The following is a 16667-nucleotide window of genomic DNA, read 5'->3' on the forward strand; positions in this document are numbered from 1 at the left end:
GGAAAGCAGGTGATCTCATTTCAGTTGATAGTAAATCAGAAAGCTTTTTATTACACTTTGTTTTAACTCCTTCACTTCATTTAGCTCTTAACAACAATATTTGGAAGTCTGTTGTGGTATGTACTGTGTATTTTAACCAGATGTCTAAGGGCTGCACAGCCAACCTTTCTACTTGAAATCAAGCTCAGTTTTCAGTGTGAAACACCTAAGATGTCAAAAACAGGGACCAAGATCCCGTTTCTAAATCAGTCATATTCAGCTGTCAAAAGCCTAAAAACACATGTACATCTAAGGCTGAAATTAAAATTGAAAATGTTCAATTAAACCCTTTGATAATAGGGGCTCATAGAAAATCAGATCCTTGAGAACAAAACCCAAATTCTGGGGGGTATCTGAGGCTTGAAGACCCCCTGTGGTTTTACAACTGTCAGCAACAAAAGGCACCTCTCAGCTCCATCTGCCCAGCTTTCTTCTGCTGTTTGTTCCTTTGCACAACTGCCATGTTAAGTGGGTTCACTCTGAGCTGCCAGCGTGGAGCTCAGACAGTCAGAGAGAGACATCTATTGCCTGCATCTACATTAGCAAGAATAAAACTCATAAAGGCCTGTTCAATTAATAAATTGTTAAATAGCTCAGGTGGTCACCAAACTTATCAAGGGTTACAAAATTTACACTTCAAACCTGTTTTAATAAACTTATTTCATTCTGCATGCATTTATTTGTTCCTATAATATAAGTAACCTAGCTTGGTAAAAACCAGCCCCTAGTTCTACGCTTCGCTTCAATCTGAGGGTCTGGACCCTCAGCTGCTGAGTACCTGTTGCTTGCTGGAGGCGTGGCCTCTGTTAATGTCAGGCGAGAAGTAACTTTACATCACACGTTTTTGATTATGTAGTTATTCCTGCTACATAATAGTAGAAAAGAATGACCCCAAATATACTACAATCCAAATTCTGTTTCTCAGAAAATTACAAATTTACATTAGACTAAAGCAAACAAAAATAAATAATTAAATAAATATATTTGTATATATATATCTATATATATACAAATATATTTATTTAATAAATATTTATAAGCCCAGGTGGTTTTAATAGCCTGGTGTCTCTCATCTTCCCCTTGACAATAAAAATCCTCCATAAATTCTCTGAAGGGGTTTGGATCAGGTCAGTATGCTGGTCCATCACAGTGACATAACTTAACCATCTTTTGGTACCTTTGGCAGTGTGGGCAGCTGCCAACTTATGCTGGGAAATGAAATCAGCATTTCCATGACGCTTGTCAGCTGAAGGCAACATGAAGTCTTTTAAAATCTCCTGCTAGGTAACTATGCTGACGTTAGACTTTAATAAAAACTAACACCAGCCTTAGACTTGGCTACCCAAATCCTCATTGATTGTGGAAACTTCACTTTGGACCTCAGTCAACTTGAATTCAGAGCTTCTGCATTTGCCTTCCAGACTCTGTGAGGACAAATGCTTCCAACATAACTCACAAAGCTTCTGATAGTTGTTGCTCATTTCTCTGATATGTTTGAGTGTAGAAACGTTGACTCAGCTCCAACCTCTCACATCTCCCACTGAATGGCCTTTGCTTCACACTTCTCTCAAGGTTGTTGCTACTTATGTAGCGCACTTTTCTCTACCACACTTTTTCCTTCCTCCCAACTTTCCATCCAAATGTTTGGATACAGCTCTCTCTGCACAGTCAGGCTCTTTAGCGATAACCTTGAAATGTCTGGCTTGCCTTCTGTGCTGCACATGATTGAGCAAGCCATATATTAGAATATTAGAATATTAGAATCAGTTTTTTTATCAATTTAATGAAGCACTAAATGTTTCAGGTAAACTACATCTTTGGCTTTTAGTCAGCTCTAAGTTGTCATCATCAAACTTACATGTTAGAAATATGTCAAAACATGTCTGAAAATTCAGATCTCGTATCTCAAGCTCATTCCTCTTACATTTTCTGCTCAGTGTGATGTTACTCTGGGAACGTAGTGTGAACAGGAACAACTCGTGCTTCCTACAATATCACTTTTATCTCTGCCTCAGTGAAATTTAACGCTGGAGGACAAAGCTGGATAAATAAATGAAAGAAGGGCGGAGAAGTGCAGTGAGTAGTAAAGTAAGCAGAACTGTAATTTTAAAACTTAAGCAATACAACCAGAAACCAGTGCTTTATTAGTGGAGCCAAACAGCATGTAAAAAATGTATCTTTATTGAAAGATTGACCTTTACAGTGTCAATATCCCAAACAAGCTTTTGCACTTCAACAGCATTGTTATGCACTTATACTGTCATAGTTCAATGATCCTCATGTCTTTAGATGGTGGCCTTGGAATGCTGGCCCAGCTTTCACCCTTAGCAGGTTGAGGTATGATAGTTCATGTGTTACTGAGGGTACAGAAGGAGTTCCAGCACCTTCAAACTGGCTTCTAGGTCCTTGTATGACTAGTGTCAGAGCTTGCTCAGATTTTTTGTTTCTGGTTGGACTTCACCAAGGTTGCCCTCTGTCACCTATTCAGTTAACAATCTTTATGGAGGTGCAGCCAAGGTATCTGAGACCACCTTTTGGTGGCGTCAGGTCTCTCCTTTTTTGCAGATGATGTGGTTCCATTGGATTCATTGGCTCCAGCTTTAACTGGAGTGGACTGGAGCAATTTCAGGGATGAAAATCAGCATCTCCAAATCTGAGCTGAGTCATAGACCATGGTCTTTGGCCAGAAGAAGGTAGAGCGCCCTCTCTGGGTTGGAGAAGAGGTCCTGTACCAAATAACGGAGTCTAAGAAGTTTTTTCAGTGGAGTTGGTCTACTGGGGACCAAATTTGAAACATTTTGCTACATCTTCAACTGGTGCGGTTTCCTGTCACACTGCATTCTGTCAGATGAACCAAACCCTTTGAAAAATCTATTTACCCTTTCACCTTTGGGGCACTGCACCAAGAACTACTGAAGGAAGCAAAAACACAAACACCCCACTGAGCGCAACTTCTTTCTTCATGAAATGTGTAAGCAAAATGGAGTGGTGTGTACGGATCCGTCTGGTGACATGGAAAAATAAACTTCATGGTCACAACTTGTTATACACCATCACCCCCACAATCGCACTGGAGAGAAGCGTGTAAGATAATGGATGGACGGACGGAAGCTTGGTTTCTGGGAAGGGCTCAGAGTAGAGCTCCTGCTTTATGCACCATTAAGTTGTTAAAGGAATACCAATATAAGATAGTAAAATCTTTCCAACTCTAAAACATATAAATGACTGAACATTCATCCAGCTTACATTATGAAAGCTGCGTTCACTTTCCTCACTGTGACTCATGCACTCCGCAGGGAAACATGACTCAACATGTCGGAAGATGGTGATGTCATCCTATGTGTTTACATATTAAAGAAGTTAATTTTTGATAGGAAATGATCAATGATGTGAAAGAATAATATGGACATTAATGACACAGCAATTCTACACAGCAGATTTTTTTTGTGTGTCACTTTTGTCTTTTTGTTTGGCTGTAAATATTTTTCTCTCCAAAAAAGAGAGACCATTAAAATATTTCAGGTCCTATTTTAATTCAGATTCATTTTCTATTTTAAAAGTTTAAAATCTATATTAACATATTTCCTCCAACCTCTATTGCATGTCATGTCATAAAATCAGAAATTTCCGTTAAATAATCAGTTTTTAATGATCTAATGTTACATTTAAATATTCTGATAATCTAGATTTTGGTGATTTATTAGCTGTAAGCCATTATAATAAAAACGTTTACAATATTTTTCTCTATGTATAGTGAATATAATAGATTCATTTCGCTTTTTGACATTAATTTGAAAAATAACATTTTTTTTAGTGTTAACTAAATAAAAAATGTAGAATGACGATAAAACATTACTAAATGTTGTCGGGAGATCACGTCCAATCAGGTCTAATTTTATTCGACTGAGAAGGCGGAACTAGTTGGAAAATCTAGCCAATGAGAGCCAGCCAGCCTCCCGTTAGCTGCTATTTTCTAACAAGATGGCTGCCGTTCCTGAAAGCAGAGTTCTTACTTTCAGCGTTTTTAAATGGAGCTCATATTCCTCCACATATTTACCCGAGTGAGTGTTGAGGACATTAACTAGCTGCATGTTTGCATTAGTGTTAATGGCTGATGGAGGCCGTTCTGTCGCTCGGAGCTCCGGTGGACGGTCCAGCCGGCTGGACTTGGCCTAGCTCGTCTCAGATCCAACACAGCCAGCGCTAGCTGAGACAAGGGCGCTCGCTGGGATGGTTTATTTATTTATTTATTTTGGCTATTCTAAAGATTTTCTGATTCAGTAGCGTGTGACATTTATAGCCCTTAATACAACGTTAAACTGCCTATTATAAACGTGTAGCTAAGCCTCAGTAGCAGTTACTGGTCATAGCACAAGGTGCTGTGAGTTCTTGCAGTCGGAACGTAAACAAAGCAAAACATGTTACTATCTTTTTAAAATGGGGCATTTTAAACAACTCCAAATTCAAAAATCGATACCCTGTTGCATTAGCATGCTGTGCGGTAAATGTTTATGTTGGCATAACTGAAGTTGATACACACAGGTCCTGTTACTATTGGCTAACCAGCTCATTAGCTAATTAGCCTATTTACTTGTGCTTTGAAACTAAATCAGACTTCGTGGTTTGCTTGAAATATGGCAACACTGTTTAATCAGTGGAGTGTTGGTAATGTCGGGTACAGTGTTTAAGTCTGCTATATTTTAGCTGTTGCTTCTTCACAGCTTCATCGTCATGCTAGCTACTGCTAATTGAACTATCGAGCTTCATACTGTCACCGGAAGCTGTTCATTTACGCGTATGGCAGTTTATATAATTACTGTCCTGTAAATGTTTTTTTTTTTTTTTTTTTTTTTTTTTTTTTTTTTTTTAAGTCTTTTCTTGCCTTTGTTGTTGCTAACTTGATTTGTCACTTTCCAGACTAGGTAAATAAAGCCAATCTTTTTCATTTCTTAGGAATATCTTGGTGGATAAACCTAACGATCAGTCCTCAAGGTGGTCTTCAGAGAGCAACTATCCTCCACAGGTAGGCTGATCCAATTGGCCAATGACGTTGCATCTATAAAATGTAGAAAAACGATGTCCCTATATACAAATTAAGATATGAATTTAAGCGCATTTCCTTTGTACTTCCTGATCAATGTGAAATTGAGGACAAATAAGCGAATAACATCACATAACGTCATCATAGTCCTATGCTGACTTGTCTCCATTTTAATCTGCAAATAACTGCCCTGTATGATTGAAAGAGATGATTACCTTTTGTTCACATTTTCTTAATAAACATGCAACTGTAGTTTTCTCCTTCATAGATCACTTTGTTCTGTCACACCTTACAAGTTGGTTTATTGAGGTCAAAGACTGTGTTTTCTTTTAGATCACACAGCAGGGATTACAAGACCAAAGGGTGACCAATAAGTCACAGCATTCACCTGAGCAATGCTGTGTATCCCATTTTTACAGGACCTTTAAATACATTTGGTGTCCTAAATGCAATCAAAGTTGTTGTGTGTTCTCCTTCAGATGTCATCATCTGCATCAGATTATAGGGTTGTAATATCAGTGGGTTGCCTTCAACTTCTGGACTTATCAGTAGAGCCTCAGTTCTAAAGAACATGTGTAGCTAAAGGATGAGCAGAAAGGGGAAGAGGATAGAGATGCTCTTAAAAGAGGTGAAACTACTAGGCATGTCAACGGCCAATAATGAGTTGTTTATCATGTTTAAATGAAAACATGATTTTTTTTTTCTCTGGATAATTAGTTGTTTTTGACATGCCTGGGAGGAAAGGACTTAAAGATGGGTGACTTTGCTACATTCTAAGTCTGGTAGCTTGACCAAAACACAATGTGTAAAGTTCCATTCATGACAAAAAGGTTCTCCCCTTTTTGTGATTTTTGCAAACTTTGTGGCTCTACTTACTGTGTGACCCCCCCCCCCCCCACACACACACACACCCTCAGTTTCACTGCAGTGCCGCAGAAGTTAACATTTACAGTCTTAATTATCACCATACTTGGCGGTACAGCCAGTCTTCACCATGGAATGGTGCCTTGCTATTTTTATGCTTCATGTTGTTTTGTGTCTCTGTCTGTTCTTCACCAGTTTTTAATCTTGAAGTTGGAAAGGCCAGCGATTGTTCAGAGCATCACCTTTGGAAAGTATGAGAAGACTCATGTCTGCAACCTCAAGAAGTTCAAAGTGTTTGGTGGGATGAGTGAGGAGAACATGACAGAACTTTTATCCAGGTGAGCTCCTTGACTACAGAGTCCAGTTCTAAAATAGACCACTTGATCTCTGTCTCTTGCACAGCACTTAGCTGTCAGAACCAGGAGGGGAAATAAAAAGTTAAGCTGTTTTATTTTCATATGGGGTGTTTGTCTTTGTTCTCAGTTTTTGCTGTCCCAGCATGATTTACAGTTTATGCCACATCTCCTTGAGCAAATAAACAAAAACCCTTAAGGAATTTGATTCTAAGTCAGGATTGGATTGTGTCCTAAGGAAGGGAAATGTCAACACTGGACAGTCACTCTTCTCTGTCCAGGTGATCTCTCCACCTTTTCTAGGTGAAGCTCCTCCTCAGAGCTCCTCAGCTTCTTCAGACTAGCCAGCAGCAATTAGCTAATCCAGGTGGAACTGCACATCTGCTGAGCTCATTATAAAAATATTGGTAAAAACGTTAAAGGGTTAATGGAGGAGGAGTGATGTTTTTGATGACTTCCTGAAGGTGGAATTCCAGAAGGAGCAGGAGTTTTTAAAGAGGTCGCTAAATTAGGAAGTCAAATTAAATGTATACAGTATTTTTATGATGATGTTAACATTGTTGCTAGATTATGCTGTTATGGAAATGTATACCTGCCAAAACGGTTATTTATATATATATATATATATATATATATATATATATATATATATATACCTACTTTATGCTAAAATGGTTATATATACCTGAAACACATATCACTGATGTTTTATCAAATATGTAAAAAGCATTTTTTATAAACGTTTCCTACTGCGGCTTTAGTGAAATAAACCAACAATGAAAGTTAAAATAGTGTTTCAGAACTGACCAGTCTTCTTTCTGCTTGCCTCTCAGTGGCCTTAAGAACGACTACAACAAGGAGACCTTTACGTTAAAGCATAAGATTGATGAGCAGATGTTTCCCTGCAGATTTGTGAAAATAGGTAAAAGGCATCCGTCTGTGATCGGGTTTGTTTACAATGCTCAGGTTTTCCATTTCTCCTTAATTTCCCTGAATCTTTTCTGCCTGTTTGCCGTAGTGCCTCTGATGTCTTGGGGCCCCAGTTTTAACTTCAGCATCTGGTACATTGAACTGCACGGCATTGAGGACCCTGATGTGGTGCAGCCCTGCCTTAACTGGTACAGCAAGGTCAGAACTCCAAGCTTTATCTTTCAAAATACTCCTAACATTTCCACTATTTCTCTAACATGAATTTAACTATTTCAAACACCTTTTTTCTTGAGAATTAATTTGTAGAATAACTTAAACTTAGGCATTTCTTTCTTTATTATTATGCCACTAGAAGCATTTATATATATATATATATATATATATATATATATATATATATATATATATATATATATATATATATATATATATATAAATGCTATATATATATATATATATACACACACAACTTTACATACATTTGGCACCACAGAGGCAATATTCTTAAAGTAATCGGTTATTCATAAGACGTGCATGTTGAAATACTCATCAGAACATTTTTGATATTATTTCACTATCATACAAGGTCAGTGATTTTTTTTCTCTTTAACTTAAACTTATTGTAGAATTTCTCTAAACCACTGTAGATCTGGTTTTAGATGGTGGTGCTGCCATCATGATGTGGGCCTGTTTTCTGTTTGCAGTTCTGATGCGTCATAGAAAGAAGCTTGTTTAATGAAGGAAGGATGAATACTTTCAGAATGAGTTTTTCTTGACTCTTGGACACAGACGGGCATGTTCTTAATCCATAAGGCAGATCTATCCAGTCTAATTCTATGCTTTGTGCTCTTAGCAACATCATGTTTTACTATTTATTTTACATTATCTTTCAAATTCCTAATTGCGCTTTCTGAATGAACCATTTGAAAGGTTTGTTGGAGTTTATATTCACATGTTTGACCAAACTTGTGAAGTTCTTGGTGTATTTAAGTGAGCTGTACTGGTGCAGAGTTAGCAAATGAAGCTCTAAGTCAGTACATTTATTTCTGTATTAAAAAGAAAATTGAACATTTTAAAGAAATTCAGCTGTTTTTCTGTAGTGGCTGATACTAGACCTCATATATCTGTACAGGTAATTCATCCCTAATTCAGTGTCATAAAATGACAGGAAGTCGTCTTCAAAGCTCAGATTAGCTTGTGGATTCGATGTAAAGTTGCTGTCCATCGTGTCATTTCAGTACAGAGAACAGGAAGCCATCCGGCTCTGCCTCAAGCACTTCCGGCAGCACAACTACACGGAAGCCTTCGAGTCGTTGCAGAAGAAGACGCGCATAGCCCTGGAGCACCCCATGCTCACACACCTGCACGACTGTCTGGTGCTGCAAGGAGACTTTGACGCCTGTGAGGAGCTCATAGACAAAGCAGTGAGAGGTACGGCCCTGTGGCTCCGGCTCCGCCTCATTCTGCAGCTCTCTGGAAGTGAACATGTGCCAACGCTCACTGCTTTCCCAACATTCCACCGTCTCATTTCTCTGCTAGATGGTTTGTTTAACCAGTATATCAGCCAGCAGGAGTACAAGCCCAGGTGGAGTCAGATCATCCCCAAGTGCAACAAAGGTACAGGCAGCCAAGAAATCAGCCGAGACGACGTGAACAGTGAGAGCTTCTATTCACCTGGGAAATCCTCCCAGTTTGTTGGATTAAACACTCCAGAGCTCTGAAAGTTCACTGGAAACCTAACCCTGCTTTCTGTTTTTCTGCCTCCTTCCTTCCCACCCACTCCCTCACTTTCATCCTCCATCCTCATGTTCCGCCCTTATCTCCTCCCCGTCTCCTCGTTTCCAGGTGACGCCGATGACAACAGGCCCGGGATGAGGGGAGGACATCAAATGGTCATTGACGTCCAGACTGGTGAGACCCACGCAGATGCTGCCATGAGTCACTTCCTCCTACGTCAGATTGGAAATGCAAAGCTCTGTTTCAGAGTAATCAAATTAAGCCTCGTTTCCTCCCTCAGCCACCTTCAGGCCAGCATTTAAAACTCACATCACTACTTCGGCTTTGATGGTGACATCACTTCAGTTGTGATTTGTTGAGGGTGGGATAAAAGCCTGTGTAATGTGTGGAAGTGGATCTGCAGACTACTGGGTGGAGTCACTGCAGCGCTGAGCTCAGACTCACTCCAAACAGCAGTTGGTATGCATCAGCAAGTTGATACACTTTACTTCCATGGACCATTTATTATAAAGAGAGGAATCATTGGACAGTTAAACTCCTTATTGTTTAGGTTGCTTGTTTTATGCTGACAGTCACTTTATTATGTGATTCTGAATGTTTCATCAACCTGAGGTTAACCTGGAGGTGAACCAATCAGGCTTTTTTAATGGAGATTTGGTGTCGTTGTAGATAAAAGAAGAAAGTAACGCTGGCCACAAAGTTTCAAGATTTCTTCTAAAATTGTACCGTTTGTGGAGTCGTTTCAGGAACCATGTCCACGTTTTCCACGCTGCGTACTCTGAAATGTGGCCTCCATTCAGACAGTTCTGTGTGGTAAAACATGGCTGATGAGCAGCAGCAGACAGACGTCTTCCTGATTCCACCATGGAATCTTTTACCTTTTATCTAGAAAAAGGTTCCAATCTCCTTTTTTTTTATTACTTTATTTTGTAATAGTTTTGAAATGTACATACATACATTCAGACCCCTACTAACAGAAGTCTAGAACGTCTAGTTGGACAAAGGCAAATAAAATAATAATAATTTAAAAAAATTCAATTAGATTTTTTAATTACAATTTTAAGTCTGACCTACTAATTTTGCCAAATTTCTTTATCATCACATACATCTGCTTTGGATTCTTTGATACTTTCTAGTATAGATCCTTTGTGTCTAACCTGGATTATTTTAATGCTGTTGTTTTTTTTTTTAAACACAAGATAAATTGTACAGGTTTCTGTACTTTTTGGGAACCATCTGCGCTGTAGCTTTAACATAACGCCTGACTTTGTCTCAGCTGTTTTTCTCACGTTTCCTCTGGAACAGCTCCACTCTGTCTCCTCTCTTTGTACCTGCCGCTGCTTCGTGACGCTGCAGCACAGCAGCAGCAACAGAAATGACTTTACTGTTAACAGAATAATGCAGCAAAACCTCATTTTACATGCAGCTACGTACGGCTGAAGCAACACTAAACTGCTACGAACAAATAAAAAGCTTGAACAGTGGATGAATACAAAAGCATCAAAGACATGAGAAGTGATCCAATGTCAGCCCGGTTGCCATAAATAATAAATCAATCACAAGAAAAATTAAAATGAGCTCAATTTCCATTTGCATGATTTATTGATTTTCTCTTTTCTCTCCTTCTACCAAAAACTGGATGACAAAAGTCTTCAGTCTGGTGCTTTGGTATTAACGACAGAATCCCTTTATTGAACAATTCTGTTTACACAGACTTTATAATTCATTTTATTTGTTGTTTTTTTATTTATTTTGGATATTTAAAATGTCTTCCCGTTCCAGAGTTGGATGTTCATTAGAATTTAAAGTTTATTGATCTTTGACAATGTGTTCTTGCATCATTATGCCATTAACATTATATTACTGGAAAATGGTCTTAAAACAATATTGTCATTTATCGCAATAACTTCTGGGACAATTTATCATCCAGCAAGATTTGTCACGGTTATGGGCCTAATCCCATGTTTTGCGTCTTACATTCTTTTTTTAATCAGTTGACGGCCGTAACAAAAACATTTAGGACTTGTTCATTAACTGTCACAGCAACCCAGTGATGAATCAGATTCTAATAGTTTGACATGTACATGTCTGGAATAAAGCCCTTCCTCTCTGACATGTCTGAGCTTGCTGGTTGTGGTCATGGAACAGGTCTGTTGGATGTTGATGGGCTGCTTTTCTCTGAGTGTATCTTTGAAGCTGGTGTGCGTGTGTGTGTGTGTGTGTGTGTGTGTGTGTGTGCGTAGCCTCTGTACTCTGGGCAGGGCGGCTAAATGTTCAAACACAGATTAAGGCTCTGGAGTTCGTCCATGAAATAACGGCAGAATTAAAATCACCCTTTGCTTCTTTCATTTGTTGATGTAACTTAATTTGAGCTGACATAATGTCAGATGTCCACTCCTCTGAAGTCTCCAATAGTGATGTAATATGTGTGTGTGCGTGTGTGTGTGTCCTGCAGAGACGGTGTACCTGTTCGGGGGTTGGGATGGCACTCAGGATTTGGCCGACTTCTGGGCCTATAGCGTCCAGGAGAACCAGTGGGCCTGCATCTCCAGGGACACAGAAAAAGAGGTGAGGGCCAGCCCAACGACACAAACCCACCAGCAGGTGGCAGCTTTGTAAGCCTGTCTGCTGTCCACCAATCAGAATGGCCCGAGCGCCCGCTCCTGCCACAAGATGTGCATCGACTCGCAGCGCCGGCAGATCTACACGTTGGGCCGCTACCTGGACTCCAGCGTCAGGAACAGCAAGTCCTTGAAGAGCGACTTCTACCGCTATGACATCACGGCCAACACCTGGACGCTCCTCAGCGAGGACACGTCGGCGGACGGAGGGCCCAAGCTGGTGTTTGACCACCAGGTAGCTCTCCTGTTTCACTCTGCCTTCTCCTTGTTTTTACTCAGGTTTTTTGTATTGGAGATTCTTTTTCACTTGACCTCTGACCTCTGGTCACCAGCCTTCTTCCTGGTGGATTTCTACATCCAAAAGCCAATAGAATGCTTCCAAAATAATTCAGGGACTTTTTTGTTTTTTAACTTGTCTTTGAGTAGTTTATTTAAAATGACAGTTTTCTTTCTATTTTTTTTTTAGATTTGCAAGTTTGTCTATAAACTGTGAACAGTGGAAGGCAGCTCTTTCAACAAATCAAATATCAATTCCTGTTTCTTCATTTTATTTCATAAAAGCCCATAATGGTCTTTATTTTTTTCTGTTTTTGAAATTTAAGACAAAATTTTACTTTGGATTTTGTTTAGCAAATAATCAACAAATCAGGTGTTCACTTAAAAAAACAATAACTACCAACTACCTGCTACTCACAGCAAAATTTGGAAAGTGATGGTGTGTTAAGACATGCTTGTAAATATTTTTATTATTATTAATAATATTTATTATTAATAATATTTATTAGAGGTGCACAATGAATCTGCCAACCGATGAGCAGTTCTTTAAGTTCACTCTGGTTGAAATCAGAATCTATTTGAGCTCCAAGGTTTAATGAGTTATATGTATATAAAAAAGCTTTTCTCCTGTATTTGCCGTGCTGATCAGTAGGACTGCACCGATTCCACTTTTGTGGCCGATCATAAGTTTAAAAAAAAAAGTTTTCTTCTGTCTGAAAAGTCACTAAATAAAGCAACAACTCACTAAGTTGGTAACAGTGGGGTGACCAGTGCTTACCGCAGCTGTCGCCTAATTATTTCTGTCAGTGAGAAGCAATTACCCCCAAATTAGAAAGTGATCCGGCCAAACTACTTCCAAATTTTGTTGATGTCTGATGTCTTACCAAATATATTAGAATACCAACCTGATCCGCCTTCCCTCTCCTGTTGTTGCAGATGTGCATGGACTCAGAGAAGCACATGATTTACACGTTTGGCGGCCGCATCCTGACGTGTAACGGCAGCGTGGAGGACAGTCGGACGTCGGAGCCACAGTTCAGCGGTCTGTACGCGTTCCACTGCCAGGCGGGGACGTGGCGCCTCCTACGGGAAGACTCGTGCAACGCTGGGCCAGAGGACATTCAGTCCCGGATCGGACACTGCATGCTCTTCCACACCGTGAGTCTGACTTCAGACTGGATCCTAGTAGAGCTAACTACTGTTACCTGTTGCTAACTGATGCTACCTCTGTACCGGTCAACAGAGAAACCGCTGTCTCTATGTGTTTGGGGGTCAGAGGTCAAAGACGTACCTGAACGATTTCTTCAGCTACGATGTGGATGGAGATCATGTAGAGATCATATCTGATGGTACCAAGAAAGATTCTGGGATGGGTGAGTTTTTAATTCCAGTTGCTTTAACAAGCTGCTGTTAATTAAATCCAGACTGGGCTCATAAGTTCCTGTCCCGTCTGCATGGCGACGTCAGAACGACTCAATGTTACAAAATGGACGTCTGTTGACAGCGGATTTGTTTTCTTTTTTAAAATCAAATTTGGGACATTTTAAATAGTTTCTGAATTGTAATAAATGAGAAACTTGATTCTTTTGTGGATCGACTTTCTGGCACATCCCTGTACCACATACTAATATTATCTATATCTATAAAGGTCTGAAAATTAGCTAAAGGGAACAGCGACGACTTTTCAGACAAAAAAGATCTGCATCAACTAGAGATGTGCCGATCAGGTTTTTTCCTGCCAATACCGATACCAATCACCCATGAGGGCCGATCACCGATACCGATCACATAATTATTATTTATTTATTTTTTATCATAAACCCTAACGGTTACATTATGTGGAAAAAGGAACCATGAATTCACCTTAATTTAGACAAACACTTGTTTTTAATAACTTTTTTCAAGAAGAAAACTAAACAAAACAGGCTTTGTGCAAATTGTACTACTATTGATAATACTATCTTTAACAGACTGATAACATATGAAGGCTCTGAAGAGGCTAAATAATGCAAAGAGCCAAAATAAAACCTCTCAACATTGCCAAGAAGTTCAAGTATAAAACTTAACATTCAAAGGCAAAAACAGGATCCATTACAATAAACAATCCAGAGTTACTGAATGAAAACTTCCTGTTAGCATGGTGGCTAGCTGATTACTGCTAGCTCTGATTGGCTGTTTCTGACTGAGCGGAGTAATTATGCAGATCAGGGAGGAGATCGATTATTTTTTTTAGAGATTATCTGTCTCATGTTAGGACAGCGAAAGTTTTAATACGTATGTAAAATGTATTTTTTTTAAGTTAGATGCTGCAGCTTTAAACAGGTTCGGTGTGAGAGTCACCACCAGGTGGAGCAGAAGCGAAGCTCCGTCTGTCAAATATTACTACCTGTATCGTAGCAGCGGTTCAACAGCGAGAGCAGAACCAGCGTCTTACATCGCAGCTCGAAGACTTAAATAATTTTGCGGGTTATTTGTTTAGCTTTCTGCCCGTCATGCTAATCCAGGTGAGTGTTTGTAGCTGTGCGCTGCTTTACCTGCTGTCTGATCCTCCGTATGTCTTTTTTACTGCAGTGAGCCTCGATGTAGCCAATCTCCGTCAAGTATGGCATTGTTTTTATGTCGTATTAGATTCGTTGTGTTGATGCATTTTGACCTGCTTTAATTTTCCGCCGCAACACGCAAACTTCCCCATTCACTCTGTGGTTATAGTTCCACATCGCTTAGGATTTGTTGCTGCGCGTTTGTGCAGTGTGGAGGAAAGAGGAGACCAGCTGCACAGGCAGGCTGCGAAATGAGATGATCGGTATCGGCAACAAGAGCCAATGATCGCCGATCACCGATCATGCACTTTTTCACGGAAATCGGCCCGATTATGATCGGTGACCGATCGATCAGCACACCTCTAGCATCAACCATTCAGCATCTCAGGTTTTTAAACATTGATGATTGACCGGAAATCTCCAATCAGTGCACACCTATACCTTCAATAGGATGCTTAGCAAACTTTAGGCAGAGCTTCTTTTGTCTTCTTGGTTGGAGGATCTCCTTCCTGCAGGACAACCGGAGTTTTATCTGCAACAAATGTTTGTCATTAAACGTTCTTTTTTCACCGTTTCCCAGTTCCGATGACGGGTTTCACCCAGAGAGCCACCATCGACCCGGAGCTCAATGAGATCCACGTCCTGTCGGGGCTGAGCAAAGACAAGGACAAACGTGAGGAGAACGTGCGCAACTCGTTCTGGATCTACGACATCGCCCGCAACAACTGGTAGGCCCCGAAACGAAAGCCGACTGATCGTAACCACAACACTCACAGGAAGTTCTCCGACACATGCAGAGCGTCGCTCTGTCACCGTGATCACACCACAGAGGCTCAGTGTTCATGCAGCACTAGCTGGCTGCCAGCACTCAGTGTCTTTATATAACGGCGGACAAAAGAAATCGTCTTTTGAGGCGTTTCAGCAGGGAACAGTTGGATCACAGTAAACACGATATGCAGGAAAAGCTGTGGCCAAATGCTTCTAGTGAATCACATCACTAGCATCGAGGTTTTAGTCTCTCATGTGCTACAATATTGAATTTATGACACATGGTAAGAACTGGGGTAAACTAATTCTGGAAGTGTGGCTTTGTTTGTGTGTTTTTTACCACAACCAGAACAGCCTACGCTACGTTTGTTTTTTCCTTGATGGCTTCAGGTTTTTTTTTTTCTCCTTCTTCCTCGTCATCACTTCTGTGTGTGTGTGTGTGTGTGTGTGTGTGTGTTTTTGTTTGTTTGTTCACTCAGGTCATGTGTGTATAAGAATGATCAGGCTGTAAAAGAAAACCCGAGTAAGACGCTGCAGGAGGAGGAACCGTGTCCACGCTTTGCACACCAGCTGGTCTACGATGAGATGCACAAGGTAGCACGTCTACGCTGCGCTGCCACACAGTCTGCATGTCCAAAATCCAAACAGTGTCGATAGAATACCCTCACCCTCCTCTCACATCCCTCTGACTGCATACTGCCTCATGAATATTCTAGGGCTTAGAAATAAAGATAAAAACGACAACATCTCACACAGACCAGCAGGAGCTTTCTGAACACCAGGAATCCTTTTTGGTTTATTATTCCTGTTCTCATCTCATATTCAGTTAAGTGGGATTTTTAAATATTTTTTTAATGTAACTTTTATTTTACCAGGACAAAAAACCCCGAGATTAAAAACTTTTTCAAGGGAGTCCTGACCACGAGCAGCAACTAATCCAGAATCATTGTGGCTTCCTCATTTTTTTCAGCACCAGAAAACGTTTCTTACATCATACAGAAACAAAATGAAAATATATTTTCTTTGTTTTTTGGCCAGAATTTGTCAGTATTGTTAAAACCAACATTAAATGTCCGTATGTTGATAAACAGATTTCACTCGTTATTTTCTCACCACTGTACCTTCGATGAAAAGATCATGTTTCTGTTCCTACCACCGGTCAATCAGTCCCGTCTGAGTTCTTTTTAATTTAGTATTACATGAATAATTTAGTGTAGGTGTTGGAGAACGTCTGTTCCATGCATGTTTATGCCAAAATGTCCAGGTGCACTACCTGTTTGGAGGAAACCCAGGGAAGTCGTGTTCTCCTAAAATGCGCCTGGATGACTTCTGGTCCCTCAAACTGTGTCGGCCCTCCAAGGAGTACCTGCTGCGCCATTGCAGATACCTTATCAGGAAATACAGGTCTGCAGATTTCACTGTCACTCCATCACCTGTTATGTTCAGGTTAATGATAAGACAGCAGATACAAAGATTTTTCTGCCATCTACAGTCAGGA

The 16667-nt window shown here is 40.0% G+C and overlaps 1 protein-coding gene across 1 annotated transcript in view; it reads left to right on the forward strand.

Annotated features, from left to right (window-relative positions):
- Nucleotides 1-3990: 3990 nt before the first annotated feature.
- mkln1 (muskelin 1, intracellular mediator containing kelch motifs) overlaps nt 3991-16667 on the forward strand; it is a 14525-nt gene continuing 1848 nt past the window's right edge. The window contains exons 1-15 of the mRNA XM_014999176.2: nt 3991-4100; nt 4993-5062; nt 6140-6282; nt 7131-7219; nt 7316-7425; nt 8466-8658; nt 8767-8883; nt 9073-9138; nt 11420-11532; nt 11608-11820; nt 12798-13019; nt 13105-13234; nt 14982-15129; nt 15649-15763; nt 16434-16573. Of these exons, the coding sequence (XP_014854662.2) occupies nt 4021-4100; nt 4993-5062; nt 6140-6282; nt 7131-7219; nt 7316-7425; nt 8466-8658; nt 8767-8883; nt 9073-9138; nt 11420-11532; nt 11608-11820; nt 12798-13019; nt 13105-13234; nt 14982-15129; nt 15649-15763; nt 16434-16573 (1949 nt within the window). The 5' untranslated portion in view covers nt 3991-4020. The remainder of the gene's footprint in view (nt 4101-4992; nt 5063-6139; nt 6283-7130; nt 7220-7315; nt 7426-8465; nt 8659-8766; nt 8884-9072; nt 9139-11419; nt 11533-11607; nt 11821-12797; nt 13020-13104; nt 13235-14981; nt 15130-15648; nt 15764-16433; nt 16574-16667) is intronic.

The sequence above is a fragment of the Poecilia mexicana genome, unplaced genomic scaffold (genome assembly GCF_051168715.1).
Source record: "Poecilia mexicana isolate PSO_F unplaced genomic scaffold, ASM5116871v1 scaffold_23, whole genome shotgun sequence".
Taxonomy (NCBI): domain Eukaryota; kingdom Metazoa; phylum Chordata; class Actinopteri; order Cyprinodontiformes; family Poeciliidae; genus Poecilia; species Poecilia mexicana.